Source organism: Choloepus didactylus, chromosome 8, assembly GCF_015220235.1.
Source record: "Choloepus didactylus isolate mChoDid1 chromosome 8, mChoDid1.pri, whole genome shotgun sequence".
Classification (NCBI taxonomy): domain Eukaryota; kingdom Metazoa; phylum Chordata; class Mammalia; order Pilosa; family Megalonychidae; genus Choloepus; species Choloepus didactylus.
In genome coordinates this window covers 76,288,916-76,308,437 of record NC_051314.1, presented here as the reverse complement: position 1 = coordinate 76,308,437, position 19,522 = coordinate 76,288,916, and the positions used below count along the sequence as shown (strand labels likewise).

The following is a 19,522-nucleotide window of genomic DNA, read 5'->3' as shown; positions in this document are numbered from 1 at the left end:
TAAAGGGAATATTATTCCCAATACCTGTCTCCCTGTGCCAAACTTAAGGGGCTAAAACACCTAGGAGATGAAAAGAAAGAGGCAAAGCCAGACATACCTATTTGAGTTTATTCTTGTTTTTTTTTTTTTTTTTTTTTTAAAAAAAAAAAAAGAGGTGAGGGCTGGAGGGAGAAATGACCCATAAACACTGTGAACAGAAACCAAGACTCCAAGACTCTTGGCCATACTCCCCCTACCCACAACCTCAGCTCTCCAAGAGATTCCCACCCACCCAATTTTCTTTTAAACAAAACACCCAAATCAGCAGCAAAGGTACCTAGGGTAGTCACTGAGATTTGGAACACTGGGAATGAGAGGAGCAAAGTCCAAAAAATAGGAGTTGGAAAGAAAAGGGAAGGGATGAGGGAAAGGCTAGGCTCTGGAGGACAGAATTGGGCAGCGAGAGGTGAAAGCAAGCCAGTTTGGGGGGTACCCCTCCTGACTGCTACCGCCCACATTCCCCAGGACCCCAAAGAGCCCCATGGTTTGTTCTGTAGTCCATTCCCTATTCCCCACAGGCCTCACAGGCCTAGCTCCAAATCCTCCAGTTCCTCCTCCAGCACCCTCCTCCTTGCCAGCTTCTCCAGCTGCTCTTTGCTGGGCTGACTTATCTCCCCAGCTTGGATCCGCTGCTGCAGTTCTTCCACCTGCCGAAGCTTCTTCTTTAGATTCTTTATCTTCTTGGCTTTCTCAGTGGTGGCAGCTGACTCAGGCTGGTCAGAGGCAGCTGCAGAGGCTGCCTGGGAGACCTGTGGAGCGTTGGGGTGCTGGGCTGTCTCTCCCAGGGACAATTTATCGAGAGTCCGGCTCAAGGCCTCTGCCTCTCCCTTCTCTTGCTGCTGCCGCCTCTTCTCCTTCCGCTTCAGGTTGCGTTTGGCTGTCTTGGACAGGCCTGTTTCACCGCCTTCAGGCCTGGATGGGGTGGCAGGAGCAGTGGCCTCAGGGCTCAGCCCTGGGGGCAGTTCTGGTTTACTCTTGAAAAACTTCACATACTTGTTCTCATACCTGCAGAGAACAGCAGATTTCAACTCAGTTTCAAAGCATCACTGACTTTTTGAGCCCTTTTCTTAACCTTCCAAACCACTTCACCATGATCACATCCTGCTCCTCTCCCCTCTCTCTGGTCGGTCTCTGTTCTACAGGAAAGATTGTGGAACCCAAAGCTCTGGATCTCTGAATGTATGCAAAGGTTCTGATGAACAGAGACCAGGAAAACAGGATTAGTCAGTCCTAACCCTCATTCATCCCTGGATCCCAGTACCCTCCTCTCTTTCTCAGGTAGTTGTCCTCCCCTCTTCTATTTCCTGGGCGCCCAGGAGAGTCTTCATCAGCACACATGTTATAGCTTCCAGAGATCCCGTTAAATATCCCTTCCTCAAGCCTAAACACGCACACTGGGACCTCCTCCTGGGGCACGTAGCCTTCTTTCACCCTCCGCTGCTTCCGCCAGGTCCCGTCAGGTCGCTGTGTGGAGGCGATGTACTTGCCTGAAACGAGAAGTTAAGTTGGAGAGTTACTTTCTCATTTTCAAACGTTTCCCAAGATGAAAGAAGAATGCACAAATACAAGCAGCTTTTCTCCACCAAATCTAACCATTAAGGCACCTTTTCTCATTTCAATGCTCAATCCCTTTCTCATCCTTATTTACTGAGTGCCTACCACCAAAAAAAAAAAAAAAAAACCCACTATGCGAGGAGTTTCTATTTTTATAATGTAGTTAGAAAAATTAAGACAGGCACAGAATAGAGTTTAAAAACACAAGACCACTTTCTCCCTTCCGCTTCTGACAACGGCCGCTGAGCCGTGCATGTGCATATTGCTGTAACAAGTCAGCCCCGCTGCCGGCTAGCGGGCCCGCCGCCTTCAAGGCCACCGCGGCGGTTATTTTTCTTCACGGACTGGGACATAGGGCATGGATGGGCGGAAGCCTTTACAGGTATCATAAGTTCACATAGCAAATATATCTGCCCGCATGCGTCGGTTACGCGTGCTACATTAAATGTGAATGTGAGTATGCCTTCTTGGTTTGATATTATTGGGTTTTCACTCGATTCACAGGAAGATGAACCTGGAATCAGGCAGTCAGCAGAAAACGTCAAATCTTTGATAGACCAGGAGGTGAAGAATGGAATTCCTTCTAATTGGATTATTTTGGGAGGATTTTCCCAGGGAGGAGCTTTATCTTTATATACTGCTCTTACCACACAGCAGAAACTGGCAAGTGTCCTTGCACTCGGTTGCTGGCTTCCACTTCAGGATTCATTTTTGCAGGGTCCTATCACTGGCGCTAATAAGGATATGTCTATCCTCTAGTGCCATGGAGATTACGACCCCTTAGTTCCCCTAATGTTTGGTTCTCTTACTACTGAAAAGCTAAAAATCATTGGTAAATCCAGCCAATGTAACCTTCAAAACCTATGGGGGCTTTATGCACAGTTCATGTCACCAGGAAATGATGGATATCAACCAATTCACTGATAAAGTCCTACCATCAGTTGACTGACATCACTAAAAGGCCTTGGGTAGAAGTACACCAGCATCACTGTAGTAGATCCTGAAATTTCTTGTTTGCAGTGTTAGAATGTTTTGCAAATACATACCAATGACACAAACTAAATAATGTCTCTTCATGGGAAATGTATGGTCTTTTAAATTTCTGTTCACGTATTTGTATAAAGTGATCCCAGAGTAATACTAGTATTAAAATAGGTGAAGCAGCTGGCTTCTTTTTCCCAAATATAATTCAGAAAAATAATAAAATACTGCAACCAGAATATTCATTATGTCATTTGGAAATTATTAGTATGCTTAAAGAAAAGTTGTTCAGGAATAAATGAGTAATTAAGATATAAATAATTTAAGCTTGCCATAACTTAGACTATGGATTTATTCCAAAACTGCCTAGTCATCATACAGTGGCTGTACTTTTACATATGTATTCATATATACATAATAATTGTAATACAAAATAAGATGGTATTGATATACATCAAAATGATAATACAAAATGATACAAAATTATAGGAATAATACTTTTAAGTGTTAATGAATGTGTGTGTGTGTGTGTTTGTGTGTGTTTGTAATACTTAAATCCACGTCAAGGCAAGATGCCAGGAGATGAGTAGGGAGGTCAGTGTTAATGAAAGAGTAATATTGTTCTCCTCAATTTATTTGGAGGACCAGACTTTTTTTTCCTTAAAATTTCCATTTAATACTCTTTTCTCCCTTCTAGAAAAGACACGTGTTCTTCCTTTATTACCCTTCATAGGAGACCAAATATTGCTTCCCTGCCATAGACATCTGGTGTTAATAAATACTGTAATTTGAAAACAAAACAAAACAAAAAACACAAGACAAGAGAATGGAGAAACCAAAAGGCAGTAAATGAAAGAGGCTAACAGGCGGCAAAAACTAGAACCATAGGAGGGAGAAATGACCAGAAAAGATTTAATAGAGACAGGGAAATTTTACTTAGATGGAACTTGAAAAACTGATCAACAACAAAAACAGAAAAACAAAAACAACCAACAGAAAATGAGTCCACAGGAATTTATCTATACTATAGATAATAGATAAATTATCTATATATAAAATATAGATAATAGAACAAGTACACCAGGATATATGCAAAGGGTATTTGTTGTTGCATTATTTAAATTAGCAAAAAGTTGGAAGTAATTTGAATGGCCATGAATAGAAGAATGATTTACTAATTTGGTTCATCCATACAATGCAACACCATGTAGTAATTAAGAACATGGTGTTAAATCAACAGATGAAATAAATGAAATGTGGTATATATATGTGTGTGTGTATACAATGGAATATTGTTCAGTCACAAAAAAGAATGAGTTCTGATACATGTGACAACATGGATAACCCTCGAAGACATTATGTTGAGTGAAATAAGCCAGACACAAAAGGTCAAATATTGTATGATTTCACTTGAATAACAAGAATATGCAAATTCAGAGACAAAGTAAATTGCAGGTTGGGGGAGGGGAATGGTGAGTTAATGCTTAATGGCTAGTTTCCATTTGGGAGAGATGGAAACATTTTGATAATGCGTAATAGTAGCACGAAATTGGGAATGTAATTAATATTACTGAATTGTCCACATGAAAAAGTGGTTAAAATGGGAAATTTTATGTTGTATATGTTACCACAATTTTAAAAAAAGGGAATCTTTTAGAACTAAATGTATTGACCTTGAATACTGTTCATGAAATACTAAGTGAAAAAGCAGGCTGCAGAATAATTTGTAGAGCAGTAGTCCCTTTATTTCAGGACCTCCTTTGCACTCATATTTTGCAATATTATGCATCTCATTATCCAATATAAAAAAAGATCACATTCATTAATGTCTTCAGAAAAGTCTTTAAGTACCGGGATGCTGTCAAGCTCACAGTGCCAGATACAAGTTTTCCAAAATTCTAATTTTCATTTGAAAGCTCAAATTCTATTATCAGCAACAAATACTGACAGTTGTTTTCCTGAGTGACTGGCTCACTTCACTAATTTTTAGGAAAATGCATTTCAGATAAACCAAGTCTGAATTATCATAATTAGTCAGTGGTTCTTTCAAGTAAAAAATGGTGTTCCATGAAAGAGAAGCTTGTTTAGCTTACAACCCAGACAATCACACAAATGCTCTTCCTTGAGACAACCATCTTACTTCAGAATACATCAGAAGTGATTCATGCTTTCTTCTCATTTAGTCACAAAGAACATTAAAAAGACATATAGAGTGGTATATGGAGAAAAAATATACCTAATGTAAACTATGGACAATAATTAATATTACTACTTTAATAATCTTTCATCAATTGTAACAAAGGTAACTATTATTAAAAAAAAAAGTACAATTACAAAAAAGTGCTATCATCAATTGTAACAAATGTTCCACACCAATCCAAGAGGATGGTGGTGGGATGTTGAATGGGAATCCTGTATTTTATGCATGATTGTTCTGTAAGCCCACAACTTCTCTAGTAAAAAAAAATTTTTTCAAATACAGTTTAAAAAAAGATGCCTTGAAGGGTCAGGTTTTATAAAATTAATTTTTATTGCTTCATCAAGAATACTCAAATTGGCTTTATTTACTGTGTTTAGCAGTAAAGAATAAGACTACTATAGTTCAGTGCCACTGCCTTGATTCTTACTAAGGTACCAGCAGTTTTGCCCACCAATGCTTTTACATTATCAGTGTAAATGTCAACCCAGTGAGAAAAGCAAGTAACTGTATTATTATGAGAATAGCTTTGCTTATAGACCTCTTAAAAGTGTCTTACGGACCTCCAGAGGTCCTGGACCATACTTAAAGAACTGCTGATGTAGAATATGATCCCATTTTTGTCAGAGGAAAGGGCAGCTCTTAAATATATATATATATTTATGTTTGGTATTACTTTTGTAAAAAATTTAAGAAATAAACGATTTTTTTTAGGAAAAGTCAAGTTTAGGGTCTCTCACATGGAATGTATATTGTTACATAAATTGTTTTTTTGTTCAAAATGCAAGTATCATTAATAAGTTAAAACTAAAAAAAAAATTGTTAAAGAAAATAGTTAAGATTTGACAGGTAGAAGGAAAGGGAGAAAGAAAAAACAAGAGCAAAGAGGCTCAAATATGAGCCAAGAAAGGCATGGATGTGGGATGGGCATGGAGTATTTAAGGAACAGAAAGTAGAGCAGTCCAGGTGAATCACACATTTCATGTTAGGGAACAGGAAGACAGGTTGGAAAAAATAAAATGGGACAAGATTTCAGAAAGCCTTTAAAACAAGATCAAGGAACTTGGACTTTATCTGGTACATAAAAAGAACCAAGAAGGATATTTTTTGTCTACCTACAAAAGACAGGGCTCTGAATTTATTAAAGACCAAAATCCATTCCTGGCCTTCAACAATCTAGTTGAAAACAGGACATACATTTTCAAATATATGTTACGCAGCAAATGAGGAAATAGTGACAAAAAGCACTCCTTGAAATTGGAAACGAGTAAAAACTGAAGAATGGCCAAAAAAAAAAAAAAAAAAAACACCTTCATGGAAAGAGGACTGGGGCTGGAGCTGGGCTTTGAAGAAAGGGTCAAATTACAGTAAGTAAAAAGGGAATCAAAATGGCTCTAAACAGAAGCTCATTCTAAAACAAAAATTCAGGCTGGAAATGTAGATAGCATGTTTAGCAGGCAAACAGACAAGTCTGGTTGGGCCAGAGGGCTGGTGTAATGGAGGGGAGAATGTTGAGACTTTGAATGTCAGTTAAGAAGTTTAATATCTAGTACATGGCATGCACTCAATAAAGATTTGTCAAATGAATGCTTTATCCAAAGCAGTGTTTTAGGGCAATTAATCTGCATAATGAGAAGTAAATTGGAAAGGGAAAACATCGGAGACTAAGGGAACCAGTTAGGAAAAAAGATTGCAATAATCCTGGCAGGAAGAGCAGCATTGGCTGAGACAGTGAAAATGGAAAGGAAGGAACTGGTGCCAAGTACATTATCAATAACACTCAGTAACTCACTAACTGGGGGAGGAATAAAAGGATTAAAACAAACATGCTTTGTTTTAGTAATCCCAATCTTGAGAATTTAGTATAAGAAAATAATTCCACCAGGAGGAAAAAAAAAAAGCAAGGAAGAGACAATTATGAAAATTATGGCATTATCTATAAATAGCTAAATCTTAAAAAATAAACTTCACATTCATGAATAGCTAAATATATATAGTACATCCATTGAAAAAAATGATAGTGATGAAGAATCAAAAAATGTATCATGCAATGTGTATATATATATAATGTGTTTTACATTATACCACATTGCATTATACACACACACACACCATGATTTCAACCATTACATGCCATGCATATTTGTAAGTCTAAAAAAAGAACATGCAATATAGAAAATGTTATTTTGGGGTGATAAGATTATAAATAATTTTCTTCTAATTCCCATTAATGTTATATTGTGGGTTTTTAAAATGTGATTTTGGGTTTCAAGTCTGCATGTCTTGGAGAATGATAGGTATAGAGAGGAAAGTGAAATTACTTTTGACCAGGTGATTCATAAAAATTTTACGGACATAGCATCTGTTGTGATCAATAGAAGGGATAGGATATATGACAGGTGGAGGTGGGAATGTGGTTATAAGGAAAGAGGAGGGCAAGAAAGTATTTTAGACAAGGTATAACATGAGCAAAGGGACAAAATCAGACTAGTCACACTCCTACTTAAAATTCTTCCTGGATTCCTGTTGCCCTCAGGATGATATCTCCATGGATGGTGTGATCAATAGAAGGGACAGGATATATGACAGGTGGAGGTGGGAATGTGGTTATAAAGAAAGAGGAGGGCAAGAAAGTATTTTAGACAAGGTATAACATGAGCAAAGGGACAAAATCAGACTAGTCACACTCCTACTTAAAATTCTTCCTGGATTCCTGTTGCCCTCAGGATGATATCTCCATGGATGGAGCAGGACACAAAAGGCCTTCTTGACCTAACTCTTGCCAGTCTCCGGCCTCTTAGAACCTAGCTACTTACACTCTCCTCCAGCCACTGAAATACTTAATAAATCTCATCCTGACTTGTGCCTGTATTTTCCATGCCGCTTTGCTTTTGCTTCCCTTAGTCTGGAAAAGATTTACCTCACTTCTTATCTTAATTAATTCCTACTGGTCTTTAAAGGCCAAGTTCAAGGATGAACTCCACATTGAAGCCTTCCCTGACCTCCCCACTCCATGCTGGGTTAGAAGCTGCCTTTTGAACACCCACAGCACCTGTTTTAGCCTTTATCATGCTCTAATGTTTAACTGTTTGCCTGCTTCAGAGCAGGGATTATGTCTTTGATCTTTGTAGCAAAGGGCCTGGCTGTTGGAAGACAGTAAATATTGGTTAAATTGATGAATAAGTAAATTTAAGTACCATACTTAGGGAACTGTTAAGAATCCAGTATGTTCTGGGCAGAAGGCGTATGTAATGGGCAAGGAGGTGAGAGGCAAATTAGTTCACATACAAAAAGCCTCTAATCTCTGCTGAGTTTTGACATAAACCTTGGATGTGGGAGGACACTGAAGGCCAATAAGAGAGTACAGGTGATTTGTTCAAACAATATTTAAAGATAATTAACCTGGAAATGAGCAGCATAAACCAGAAGTAGAGAAAATGAATGCAACAGTCACAATGTAAAAAGACTTGACTTAGATGGTCTCTATGGGTACTGAAAGGAAAATGAATGAGAAATTCGTTATGAAGAGTAAGTCAACAGGATCTAAAACTGTCAAGATTTGAAGTAAAGAAAGGAAATCATTGAAACCGTGCTACAGAGGTTTTACTCTGGTGCTTTTCACATGTATTATTTTCAAAACATAGCTGTGGATAAGTAGGGCATATGGTAATAACATTCACACATTCATTTAAAATGTTTATTGAGCACTTACTGTTGTGCCAGGCATTTTAAGAGGAGCTAGGGATACAGCAGTGAACAAAGCAAGCAAAGTTCTGTACTATACATTCTAATGGGGAAGATAATAAACAAGTACAAACAAATATCAATCTTGAATCTGGAAAATATGGCAAATAAAAACCACTTTTAGAAAGAAGAAAGTCCAGAGGGGAGGACAAATTTGTTAAAATAACTAACTCAACTCTAGACAAGCAGTGTTTTACATGGAATTAGAGAGTAAGGGATAATGTTAAAAAGACATACTTAACTGTATATAGATTATAATTGACGGCTTAAACCTAGTGAAGATGCAGTGTAACGTAAGGCAAGGCAGAAGCTTCCTGAATGGCCATCCCGTGGGGAAGCCCTCAGGGATACAAACAGCCCATTATCACAAAGGAGCACCTATTTTATGTTATGTAGGTTCCATCCTCTGGCCTTCATAGCATCCAAGGGTGAAGTCAAAATGAAGGGAGAGGTATGGCGTTCCCACCCCTAGAAATAAAAACCAAGGGCAAAATATCAGGACTTTCAGTAGCATCTTTGAGAGAGTCAGAAACTAGATTAGGGACAGCTACTCTAAGAATTATGTAAACTTTGTTATTTTCCCATGTCTGTTTTGTAATCTGCTTCCTTAAATCTCTTAGCAATAAAACACTTACACTGAAAAGGGTCTTGTCTTCAGGGTAGCAGGAAGACAGTGACAAGATAGCATAGTTGGCTTGGGAGGTGTCCCAAGGGGTTAGGTGAAAGTAACTGTTAATGGTGTATTGAGTTCCTGGGGTCTGCTTAAGCAAGAAAAATCTGGATCACAGATCTGGGCCTGAGAATGGTCTCAAGACCCACAATTACAAGATCCAGATGTGGTTTCTAACATAGGAAAAAATGTAAAAAAAAGATCAGAGTTGGAGGAATGACCTTGGAAAAATGGTCTTGATCGTTTTCCTCACAGGAAGAAAAGGTGCCAGCAACAACAGAAAATGATTGATAGGAAAGGAGAACCAGCACAGTGCTGAGCCACTGAGAACAAAAGAGTTTTGTGTAAGACAAGGGGGCAAGCAGTTAACAGTGTGAATGCTGCAGAGAGATCAAGGACAAGGAGATTGAGAATAAACTTTCTGGTTCTGGCAATTTGGAAATCCCCGGTTATCTCCAACAATAAAGCCTCAGAAGAGCAGGATGGTCAGAAACCAGACTACAAATTAAAATTAAAGGGATGTTTACCGAAATCCTCCTATGAGAAAAATACTATGCTACGTGTTACAGAGATTATCACGATGAGTCAGATGCGTCCTACTTTCAAGAAATTTCCAGTCCAAGGAGGGCGAGCGGGTTAGGTAGGAAAAAATAAAACAAAAATGCAATAAATAGAAATGGCATAAGTATCCTGAGAGACAGAGATACATACTGCTAAGAGAGTTCAAGGAAATAATCATACCCAGTTTAGTGGGCGAAGGAGACAGGGAATCAGGAAAACCTCAAGGACTTGACCTTCAAGGGTAGGTGGTAGTAATATCAATGGCTAATATTTCTGCAGGCAGAGATAGGAAGGAAAAGAGCATCCCAAGAAGAATAAAAACAATTTAAATTGTACCAGTGGAAAACTTTCAGTATGTTATAAACAAGAAAAGAGTATTTATTAAGTACCTAACATTACACCAGGAACTTTACAAACACTATCTTGTTGAATCTAGATAACAGATACATATTATCATTTATAGTTGAAGAAAAAGTCTTTAAGAGGTTCAAGATTTGTCCAAGATCACACAGGCAGCAAGTGGCTGCAATTTGAACTGAAGTCTGACTCTAAAGCCAACTCTATTGTTGCTTCACCTGTCCTATATTATATAGACCAGTTTCATAGGATGGTACAGGCTGAGATGTAGTATGCAATAACACGATATTGAAAAGCAGTATGTGCTCATATCAGAAGTAGTAACTTGAATGTAAGAATAAACAGTCCATATGTAAATGTGAGTCAATTCCCAAAAGATAACAGTAGCTGGTTGATTAGTGGGCACCTGGGGGTAGGAGTGGGGAGTGACTGCAAATGAACATGCAGGTTTTGCAGGAGAGAGGGGGTGTTATGGGAATGTTCTAAAATTAGATTATGATGATGGTTGTACAACTCTGTAAATTTACTACAAGTCACTGAATTGTACACTTAAAACAAGTGAATTTTATGATATGTAAATCATGCCTCAATAAAACTGCTAAAAAAAAAAACAGCGAAGCTTTTATTGATTGCTTGGTTTGTGCCAAGTACAGCGCTCAGTGTTTACATACATTACCTTGTTTCATTTGCACAACTCCAGAAAATATTATTCCAATTTTATAGAAGATGAGAAATTTAATAACTTCCCCACATTACAATTAAATTGCAGCAGAGTATGAACCCAGGATGTGGGTTCCACAGGTCATGCTCTTTATACTAAACTTTTGTACTGTTATAAATGAAAAAAAAAAAAAAACCATACAAAAAAGTTCAAACTCACTAATAAAGGAAATACAAATTAAAACAACTGAAGCATTATTTCATCTACCAAAGTAGAATTTTTAAAGCAGTCAAAGAAGTGGTAAAACCAGCACATTCATACACTGCCAGTGGTAAAATCCTTGTAGAAAGCAATTTGGCTAATACAGCAAGAGAAATAAGGTAATCCTGTTATGCAGCATTTCCCAAAGCTTTTGTTAAAAAAGACTACTTTCCTATGAGATTAATGGGCATTATCCTCCAGAAATTTTTAAATAAATTTGGGAAATTCTTGGTTAAAAACAATCTTTTTTTCTGTATTTAACTATAAGACTTCAAGGAGTTAATATGTTCTTATTCATAAGACTATCCAAGATGGGGAAAGGGCATACAGTGTATCCCATATGCATGTGACCTTAGAAACCTTATTTTTTAGTATTTATTTTTTTATAACACATCTCACAAGACTATTAAGTGTTCAGAGGATCATATTTTGGGAAATACACCCATTCGGTATGATCTCAATTATGTTAAATATAGATGATATACATGTGCAAAGAAAAACTGAAAAGAAATATTAACTAGTTATCTCCAGGTTCTAGTTATCAATCACACATGGGATTTCTTATTTTATTCTACTTATGAAAATATTTTACAAGTTTTCTACAATGAACATGAAGTAACTTTATGATTAATATAAACAAATAAATAGTTTGCACCCTCTAATCTAGTACTTCTACTTTTGGGAAATCTATTCTAAGAAAATACAAAGATTTATGCACAAAAATATTCATAGAGTTCTTGTAATGAAAATCCTGGGACAATCTAAAAGTCTAATAACAAAGGAAAGGTAAGACAGGGTACATCCAAATGGTAAAACACTCTGCTGGTATTTTTAAAAGACTTTTAGAAATAGTATTTAATAGCAAGGAAAATTATTTATATCGTAAGGTTAAATAAAAAAGCAAGATATAAAATAAATATATACTATCTGATTCAGTGACATTAAAAAAGTGCACATAAAAAATAAAAATTAGAAGATATATGCCAAATTTAACAATGGACTCTGAGTGGATGAATTATACTGAAAAAAATTACCTAACTGGAGTGGGGGGTGGGGGTATGTTGGAGTTCTCTATGTGGGGTTTATATTATTTTTGCAACTATCCTGTAAGTTTGAAATTATTTCAAAACAAAGTTAATTTTATTTGCATAATTAAATTTTTACATAAGAAGTAATATGGCAGCAGTCTGTCAGATAAACTGGAACAGAGAAAGACTGAAGATAGAAAGACTATTTAGGAGGCCACAGCCATAGCTGTGGTATAAGGGAGACTAGAATTTTATTAGGCACTTAGAATGGCCCAGTACCATGCTTGGTACATTGCACATACAATTTCTTCTGATTTATACAATAATCCCTACATAACCTTACATAATAGTAATAATTACAGAACCATTTGTTGGACACTTTCTATGTGCTAGACAGGTACATTATTTCATTTAAATTTTAATTCTTGAAATAATCCTATGTTGTAGGAGTTACTATTCCAAATTCATCAATGAGAAAACTCAGGTTTAGACAAAAATTACAAAGGCCTTATAGCTAACAAGCAATGGAGATGGGATGAGGGTAACAGTAGTAGGACCAGAAGAATGGTATTTTGACAACTGTGTGTGTTTGGGGGAAGGGGAAAGAAGGGAAAGCAAGAAAGGAATAAATGAATATGCAAAAATGATACCCCAATAACAACAAGCACATCTGGCACCCAGATTTTGGTTTCTAATACCCTTCTCCAGTAAAAGGAACCAGAGTTCCTTGGCTGGCTCCAGGACTGAGGCAGGAAATATACAAAATGAGCCTAGAGCATCTTGTAGTGCCAGGAAGAAAAGAAGCCTACATTGATGGGGTTATATCAAAGGGACACTGGAGCCAACTGAAAGAGCTCCCAATGGTCAAAGCTGCAACATTTGAGCTACCAAATAAAAATAAGATAGTATTGTATTGCTGTGCAAATTGCCTTGTTCTTCAAAAGAAGTGAGCAAATTGTGCCTAAGCTTAATATTTTTTTTAAGGAAAATAAAAACAGTATTTATGAATTGCTGTTTTTAATGTAGAAGAATATCTCTCTATTCTGTTGCTTTTTTTTAGCTTTATTTGCATATGATTTTAAGCATCAAATTTTTGTATAAGTCTCATGTCTCTTGCTAAAGAAAAAAAGATAACATTGTATTATAACCTAGTGTATAAAATAAGTATTTATGAGTCCATACTGATATAAATGATTGAATAAATAAGTAAATGGGGAGAAGAAATAAATGTCTTGTGCAGAAGAATTTCACATAATTTATGTATTCTTTCCTCAAGGAAGGGGAGCCTAACTCCCCAACCCTTAAAGTATAGACTGTGCATAGGGACTTCTTTCCAAAGGTACAGTATGGAAAGGGGAGAAAAGAGTAACTTTGTAGTGGAGAAATGCTATAAACATTGCCTCAGCCAGGTGACCACAGCCAATATCAACAGTGAAAAATCATTGTGATACTATGGACCCTTGACAGGCTGTGACGAAAAGACACTTTATCTCTATGGTCTGCTTTCCAAAAACCCAGTCTAATCATGAGAAAATCATCAGACAGATTCTAATAGAGGGGCATCCTACAATTAACTGACTAGTACTCCTCAAAACTGTCAAGGTCCGCAAAACCAAGTGAAGTCTGAGCCTTAGATGCGAGAACTAAATGTAATGTGTGTCCTGGATGGGATCCTAGAACAGGAAAAAAGACATTAGGTAAAAACTAAAGAAATCTGGATAAGCTAAGGCCTTTAGTTAGTAGTAATGTATCAATATTAGTTTTTCATTAATTGTAACAAATGTACCATACTAATATAAGATATTAATAACAGGGGAAACTGGGTATGGGATGTATGGGAATACTGTATCATCTTCTCAATTTTTCTGTAAATCTACTACTGTTCAAAAAAATAAAGTCTATTTAAAATTAAAAAAAAAAAATGATGCAAATAGTTGATCTTGGGTTGGCTAGAACAATGGTGCCGTTCATAGAAATAAGAAAAAAATGATTTTCATTTTGGTCAGGTTGGGTTTGAGGTAATGACAATACATCGAAGAGTGAAAGATTCTCCAAGCAATTAGAAAACAGCACAGGCAACTTGGAAGAGAGGCTGCTGTGAGAAATAAAGACTGCAAAGAGTTAAGGAACAAATAAGCAGTAAAAAAAAATGAAAAATATACCAAGTATAAACCTGATATTCAAGAAATCTAGCTATTAACAGGAAAGAAATAATGATAGGCCTTGATTTTTCAGTGAAATAGAAAGGGAGATCATCTGCCATGAAAGGAAGAATTAAATGAGAGGGTCACAGAGAGCTGGAAAAGGTTGGAGAAAATAGCTAAGGGAGAATGGAAGAAAATTGGGCTAAAGAACTGGAGGGAAGCCATGCTCTTGCCAGAAGTTAACATCAGTTTATATTACACTGTATTGGCTAGTTTCTATGCTTTTTGGCTAGTGATGTGTTGGCCAAGAAGAAGTCAAAAAAAAGACAGTTGATTGGTATGATTCAAAATAATATAAGTCGATAATGGTAGTACAACATTGTGAATATACTTTATACCATTGAATTGTAAACTTAAAAACAGCAACAATGGTATATTTTATTTCATGTCTATTGCTAACTAGAATAAAATGGCTGGCTGCATTGGGTGTTGATGGGAGAAGACTCCTTGCCGAGAAGGGTGTATCCAGAAAACAAAAACAATTGACCTGCATGCATATTCTGAGAAAATTGAACATAGGCTACAGGGTTGCTGATAAGCAACATCTTGTGATAAAACTTAGGTCCAGCAGAGAAAGCTTATCAGAATGGACAAGCATACCATACTAATCAATGTATACCTGCTCCCCACTTCATAAGACCTCCTGCCCCTGTGTAAAATGAAAACTTAATGTCAGCCAATAAGAAAATTTCCTCATTTGCTTCCATGTTCACCCATTATGAGCTTCCCCTTTCCACCTCCTCAGTGGAGCTCCCTTCTATTTTCTGATTCATGAATCACTCAATAAAGCTGTGAGATTCTAAATTGCGTGAAAAGTTTTTCTTTTGCCAATATTTTACCACAATTTTTTTAAAAAAAAAAAAGATAGTAAAAGTGCTTGCTTAGTATAGAAGATCAAAGCGAATGAAGAAAGTAATAAGGGTAGTATCAAGTGGCTGGTCACAGACATCTAGCTGGGCAATGTCAAAGGTGCCGGGAGACTTGATGAACTAGAAAGGGTCTAGAACTAGAGCATACAGAGGGCAAAAAACTGGTTCTGTGGGTGTGACTGGTAAGGAGGTTAAAGTAAGTGATGGGGAGCACCTCATGGGGAAGTAGTATCATAGTGAGATCCAGATTGTAGTGATTCTGACGTATAGCTGGTTTGAAATAGAAAGTCAATGGTATGCTGAGAAACTATGAGATCAGAGTATTCCAAAGGTGATGGAAACACTGAAAATGAAATAGAACAGAAAAAAAAAAATATGATGCAGAAGGTTGGAACCCTGTGGGCAGTAGATGATGGTACTTTGGTTTAAAGAAAATGCCATAATTGCATGGCAATATGTTCTACCAGGATGAGAGAGACAGTGGGAGATCAATGGCCTGTAAGTAAAAAAGAAAGCAGTCTGATTCCTTCTCCTTTTCACAGAACAGAAGATATCTCCAGGTGGGAGGGAAGGGCAAGATGTGATATCTGGATTTTCATTAAGTCAAGATAAAGAAAACAGTTAAGGATAAAAAGAAGTGAGGTGGACAATAAGTGGTAATTTCAAAGCATATATTAAAAGGAACTAGTTGACAAGGACCTACAGGGTAAAAAGTAGGAGGAGAGATGTTGTGGAGTTTGTGTAGAAGTAGCAGAGACCTGGTTGTCATTAGGACCATAGAAGTGGGTTGAGGATAAGGAACGTGGGGAGCAGCAGAGCAAGCACAGCTGACACTTTTTAACAACGACCTTGTGTACCACAGCAAATGCAATGTCACTTCTACAGAAGACTACACATACACAATGAGAGTTACAAAAATAGTAACACCTTGCACTTGCACAGCAGTTTACATATTGTTTTCAAATATATTATCTTATTTGATCCTCACTGGGTATTACTATTAACATTTTTCTACAGATGAGACAATACGGATGGATGGGGCAAAACCATGATGACAATCTTGAGTCTCAGTTTACAACACATAAACCTCATGTACACAGACACTTCAGCAACTCAGGCAGCTAGGCTGGAAATTCTTCTCTCACCAGAAGGAATAATGAGTTATATCAATATGTCAAAAGACTTACGAGAAAGGTCATTAGACGCCTTCCTGTTTATCTTCTCCCACCTTCGATCCCCTCAACCCCTTTTGCTACCAAGGAAGGCAGAGAAGGATGGCACCATAAAGGATAAAACCTAAGCTGAATTATACTAGATTGATCTTCCTTTCACACCTCTGGACCTACCCAACCAAGAAGAGAGTGGAAAAATTACTATGTAGCAATGAGGTCTTCATCAGGTACAGCTTCCATAAAAAGTTAAAACGAGGGGTGGACTGGGGCAGAAAGCAAGCTTTGCTAAAACAAGGGGTAAGGGAAGAGAAGCAGGGCAGGAATTGGAAGGAAGTGAGACTGTAGGAGACCCCAAAGCTTGAAAGACCAAGAGATATGGGTGCCCTGACTGCTAAAGAAAAGCTAAGGGTCCATGAGGGTCCTGGAGCAGGAACAGCATTGAAGGACCCCAGGGTTTAAATGACCGGAAGCAAAGACCCCCCCCAAACACAAGACCAGAAGGGGGCGCAGGTGACATCCCGTAGGAGAGAATGAATGGGTAAGGCGGTCCTAGGGGCGGGGCAAAGGAGGGGCCCCGGGATGGGCGGGGCACAGACCCCTTTCGAAGTCCGAACCCCCGTCCCGAGAGCCCGGGGAGAAGCGGCTCCGCGCCTCCCGCACTCACCGCCGGTCTCGTCAGTTACATAGGGAGTCGCCATCTTGAAAACGCAAACCACTTCCGGCGTGAGCGGGCTGGGGTCCCGCCCCCTCCCCACCGGAAGTGGAGTCCTGATGGTAGCAAGCCACCATCTTAGTCTTAAAGGGAGAGTGCACCATTTCATGGCTGGGGCGGGGAAGAGGAAAAGGGAATAGAAGCTGAAGAAGCCGCTGGCTTTTCTTGTCACTGATACCGTCATTGAGGCCCTGCGTGAAAAACAGTCCTTGAGGCGCCCAGAAGTTCTGAGGCACGGTCCCTATCTTCACGAGCACTCCTCGTCCGTCCCGGACCTGCCGGAAAAAAAGCGCATAGCCCCCGCACCCAGAAAGGGGCGCGTGCTCCCCCGCACCCGGAGGCGGGGGCTGATAAACGGGGAAAGGATGAAAATTCAGGCCTTAGCCTGCACTCGGGTCAGCGGCTTGGGGTCGTGGGATGAGGCGGGGCGAGCCAGGCAAACTCCGAGAATGCACTGGAGCTAACAAATGTTGGTGGGGCGAAGGGAGGACCGCAACTAATCCTCCCTCAGAAGCTGGAGAGGTCGAAATTGCGTGCCGACTGCTCTCGGTCGCCCAGCTCAACCCTCCGCCAGAGACCGCGAGAGGGACGTGCGGGGCAGAAAGCGGTGCGGGTCGGTCACCTGTCCCCGCAGACTCAAGGTTGCCGGCGGCTTCCATGGTCGAAGGAGGCGGCGAGTCGAGTTGCGCGAGCGGCGAAGTGACGAAGGCACGAGTTTGATCCGACCTCCGACCCCGGGAGCCTCCTCAGGCTGAATCCCAGGGTCATGGGGCAGGGTAAAGGCTTCTGGGCGGACCCAATTAGTATTCTAATTAACCTTGTCCGGGTCTCAGAACAGAAGGATCGAAGGCGGGGCAATTCGTCAATAAGTCGGGCCTGCAGTCACTCCATTTGCGGTCTTCCCCTGTCCTGTGCCTCCCTATTCTTAAGGCGAACCCAAAGTTTCTCCCTCATACTCTCCCTTCAGCAGCTGTTGTTTCTTCAGGGCTAAATCCTGTTAAACTTGTTTCCCCTAGAGCCTGGGAGGGGCAGGTTGCATATTCCTCTCCTCAGGTACCGGCTCGGCCCTCCTCCATCCCCACGTTGCGCTTTTCTTACCAACACTTTTACCTTCCCCCAAATCCTCCACTTTTGCTTAGGTTTACATCCAGTGGTACCCCTAGGAACAAGAAGTGATGGGGGAATAAGGAAATATTAGTTATTACCTCCAACACTAGGCTGCATATTCCATTAAAAACAAGACAGCTAGGAACTTTTTAAGACTTTGAAATTAAGCCCAGAAGTTTCTTGGGAACACGGCTTGCAGTCTTCTCCACGCTCCACCTCCATGACTTCCACCAGTGTTGGTCCAACTCAGAAGATCTCAAAAAGTCTCTTTAAAAACTGATTTGCATATTAGTCAGTTATTGGAAGTGTTCTGACATTGCCATCCTTAACCCCTGTCTCCTTTCACTGTCTGTGCCTCAGCTCTGCCCCCATTAGCATCCTGTTCTTAGCCTTGTTACTTTACTAATAATTAAAGGTGAGAGTGTAGGATGAAACCTCTAAAAACTATTGGGAGGACGAAGGACTGTGGGTTTGCAAGATGGCGGCAGCGACAGAGGTGGATACCCTGAGCGGCACCAACAGAGGCGGGGGCAAGAAGCACTTTAAAGTGAAAAAGTGGAATGCTGTAACCCTCTGGCCTGGGATATTGTGGCTGACAACTGTGCCATCTGCAGGAACCACATATGGATCTTTGCATAGTCAAGCTAAAAAGCCTCAGCTACTTCTGAAGAGTGTACCGTTGCATGGGGAGTTTGTAATCATGGTTTTCTATTCCTTTGCATCTCTCTTGTTGACTCAAAACTTGGGCGGTGTGTCCGTTGGACAAGAGAGTGGGAATTCCAAAAGTGTGGGCACTAGAAAAAGAATTCTGCCATCAAACTCAAAGGTTTTGTTATTCATTTAACGACTTGCTCTCCTGTTACTTCATTATATATTGGATAGAACCATGTCTTTTTGTCTTTTCAGTTTGCTGTATGTACAGCCATATTGTATACCATGTCAAATAAAGTCTGGTTGGCTTCTAAAACAAAACAAAACAAAACTAATGGGATGAACTGGTCTTGATAAGCACCTGAGGAGTGGTCTCTGCAGCTTCATGGACATTTCTGAAGGAGGAATCCTAAAGTGGCCCTTGTTGACTACCTAACTCTCATCTTCATGCCCCCACTGTACCCCCCAGACATCCTGCCTCGGCTCTGGGGTTGACAGGAAGTGAAACTCAATTGTCTGCCTAGCAGCCTTGCCTGGGACCCAGCCCTGGGCCCCGGATGTGGCCCCCCACCCTGAGGAGGAAGAGGAGGAAGAGGAGGCTGGGGAGAACAAAGCTGTTGTTTTTTCCTCTCCCTTTGTTCATTGCGGTTTCTTTCTTTCTGATTTTTATGATGTGGTTGATTAAAGAAATGAACACCTGGGACTGCAGGCATTTAGACGCCTCCTCCTCAGATGTTTTCTCAGCCTTCCTTCT

At 39.4% G+C, this 19,522-nt stretch overlaps 1 protein-coding gene and 1 pseudogene across 4 annotated transcripts; one reads left to right on the top strand and one right to left on the bottom strand.

The window, feature by feature from the left end:
* Window positions 1–116: 116 nt before the first annotated feature.
* On the bottom strand, window positions 117–18,001 carry PYM1 (PYM homolog 1, exon junction complex associated factor). 4 transcript variants are annotated; one of them, XM_037848239.1, is made up of 4 exons: window positions 17,633–18,001; window positions 16,963–17,285; window positions 1,433–1,526; window positions 117–1,044 (listed from the first exon to the last, which is right to left on the bottom strand). In XM_037848239.1, exons 2-4 carry the CDS (start codon window positions 17,192–17,194, stop codon window positions 561–563), a joined length of 810 nt encoding a protein of 269 aa, XP_037704167.1. In that variant the 5' UTR covers window positions 17,195–17,285; window positions 17,633–18,001; the 3' UTR covers window positions 117–560. The 4 variants fall into 4 exon arrangements, with proteins under 4 accessions (XP_037704167.1, XP_037704168.1, XP_037704166.1 ...); XM_037848240.1 differs by having other exon boundaries at window positions 16,963–17,201; XM_037848238.1 differs by having other exon boundaries at window positions 16,963–18,001.
* LOC119541566 lies at window positions 1,727–2,542 on the top strand (annotated as a pseudogene).
* Window positions 18,002–19,522: the final 1,521 nt, after the last annotated feature.

Coding starts and splice junctions, on each gene's coding strand:
- PYM1 (XM_037848238.1), bottom strand. CDS start 17,194: ATGACGGTATCAGTGACAAGAAAAGCCAGCGGCTTCTTCAGCTTCTAT. Junction 1,527..16,962: donor TGTAACTGACGAGACCGGCG/GTGAGTGCGGGA, acceptor TTCTCGTTTCAG/GCAAGTACATCGCCTCCACA. Junction 1,045..1,432: donor CCCCAGGAGGAGGTCCCAGT/GTGCGTGTTTAG, acceptor TGTTCTCTGCAG/GTATGAGAACAAGTATGTGA.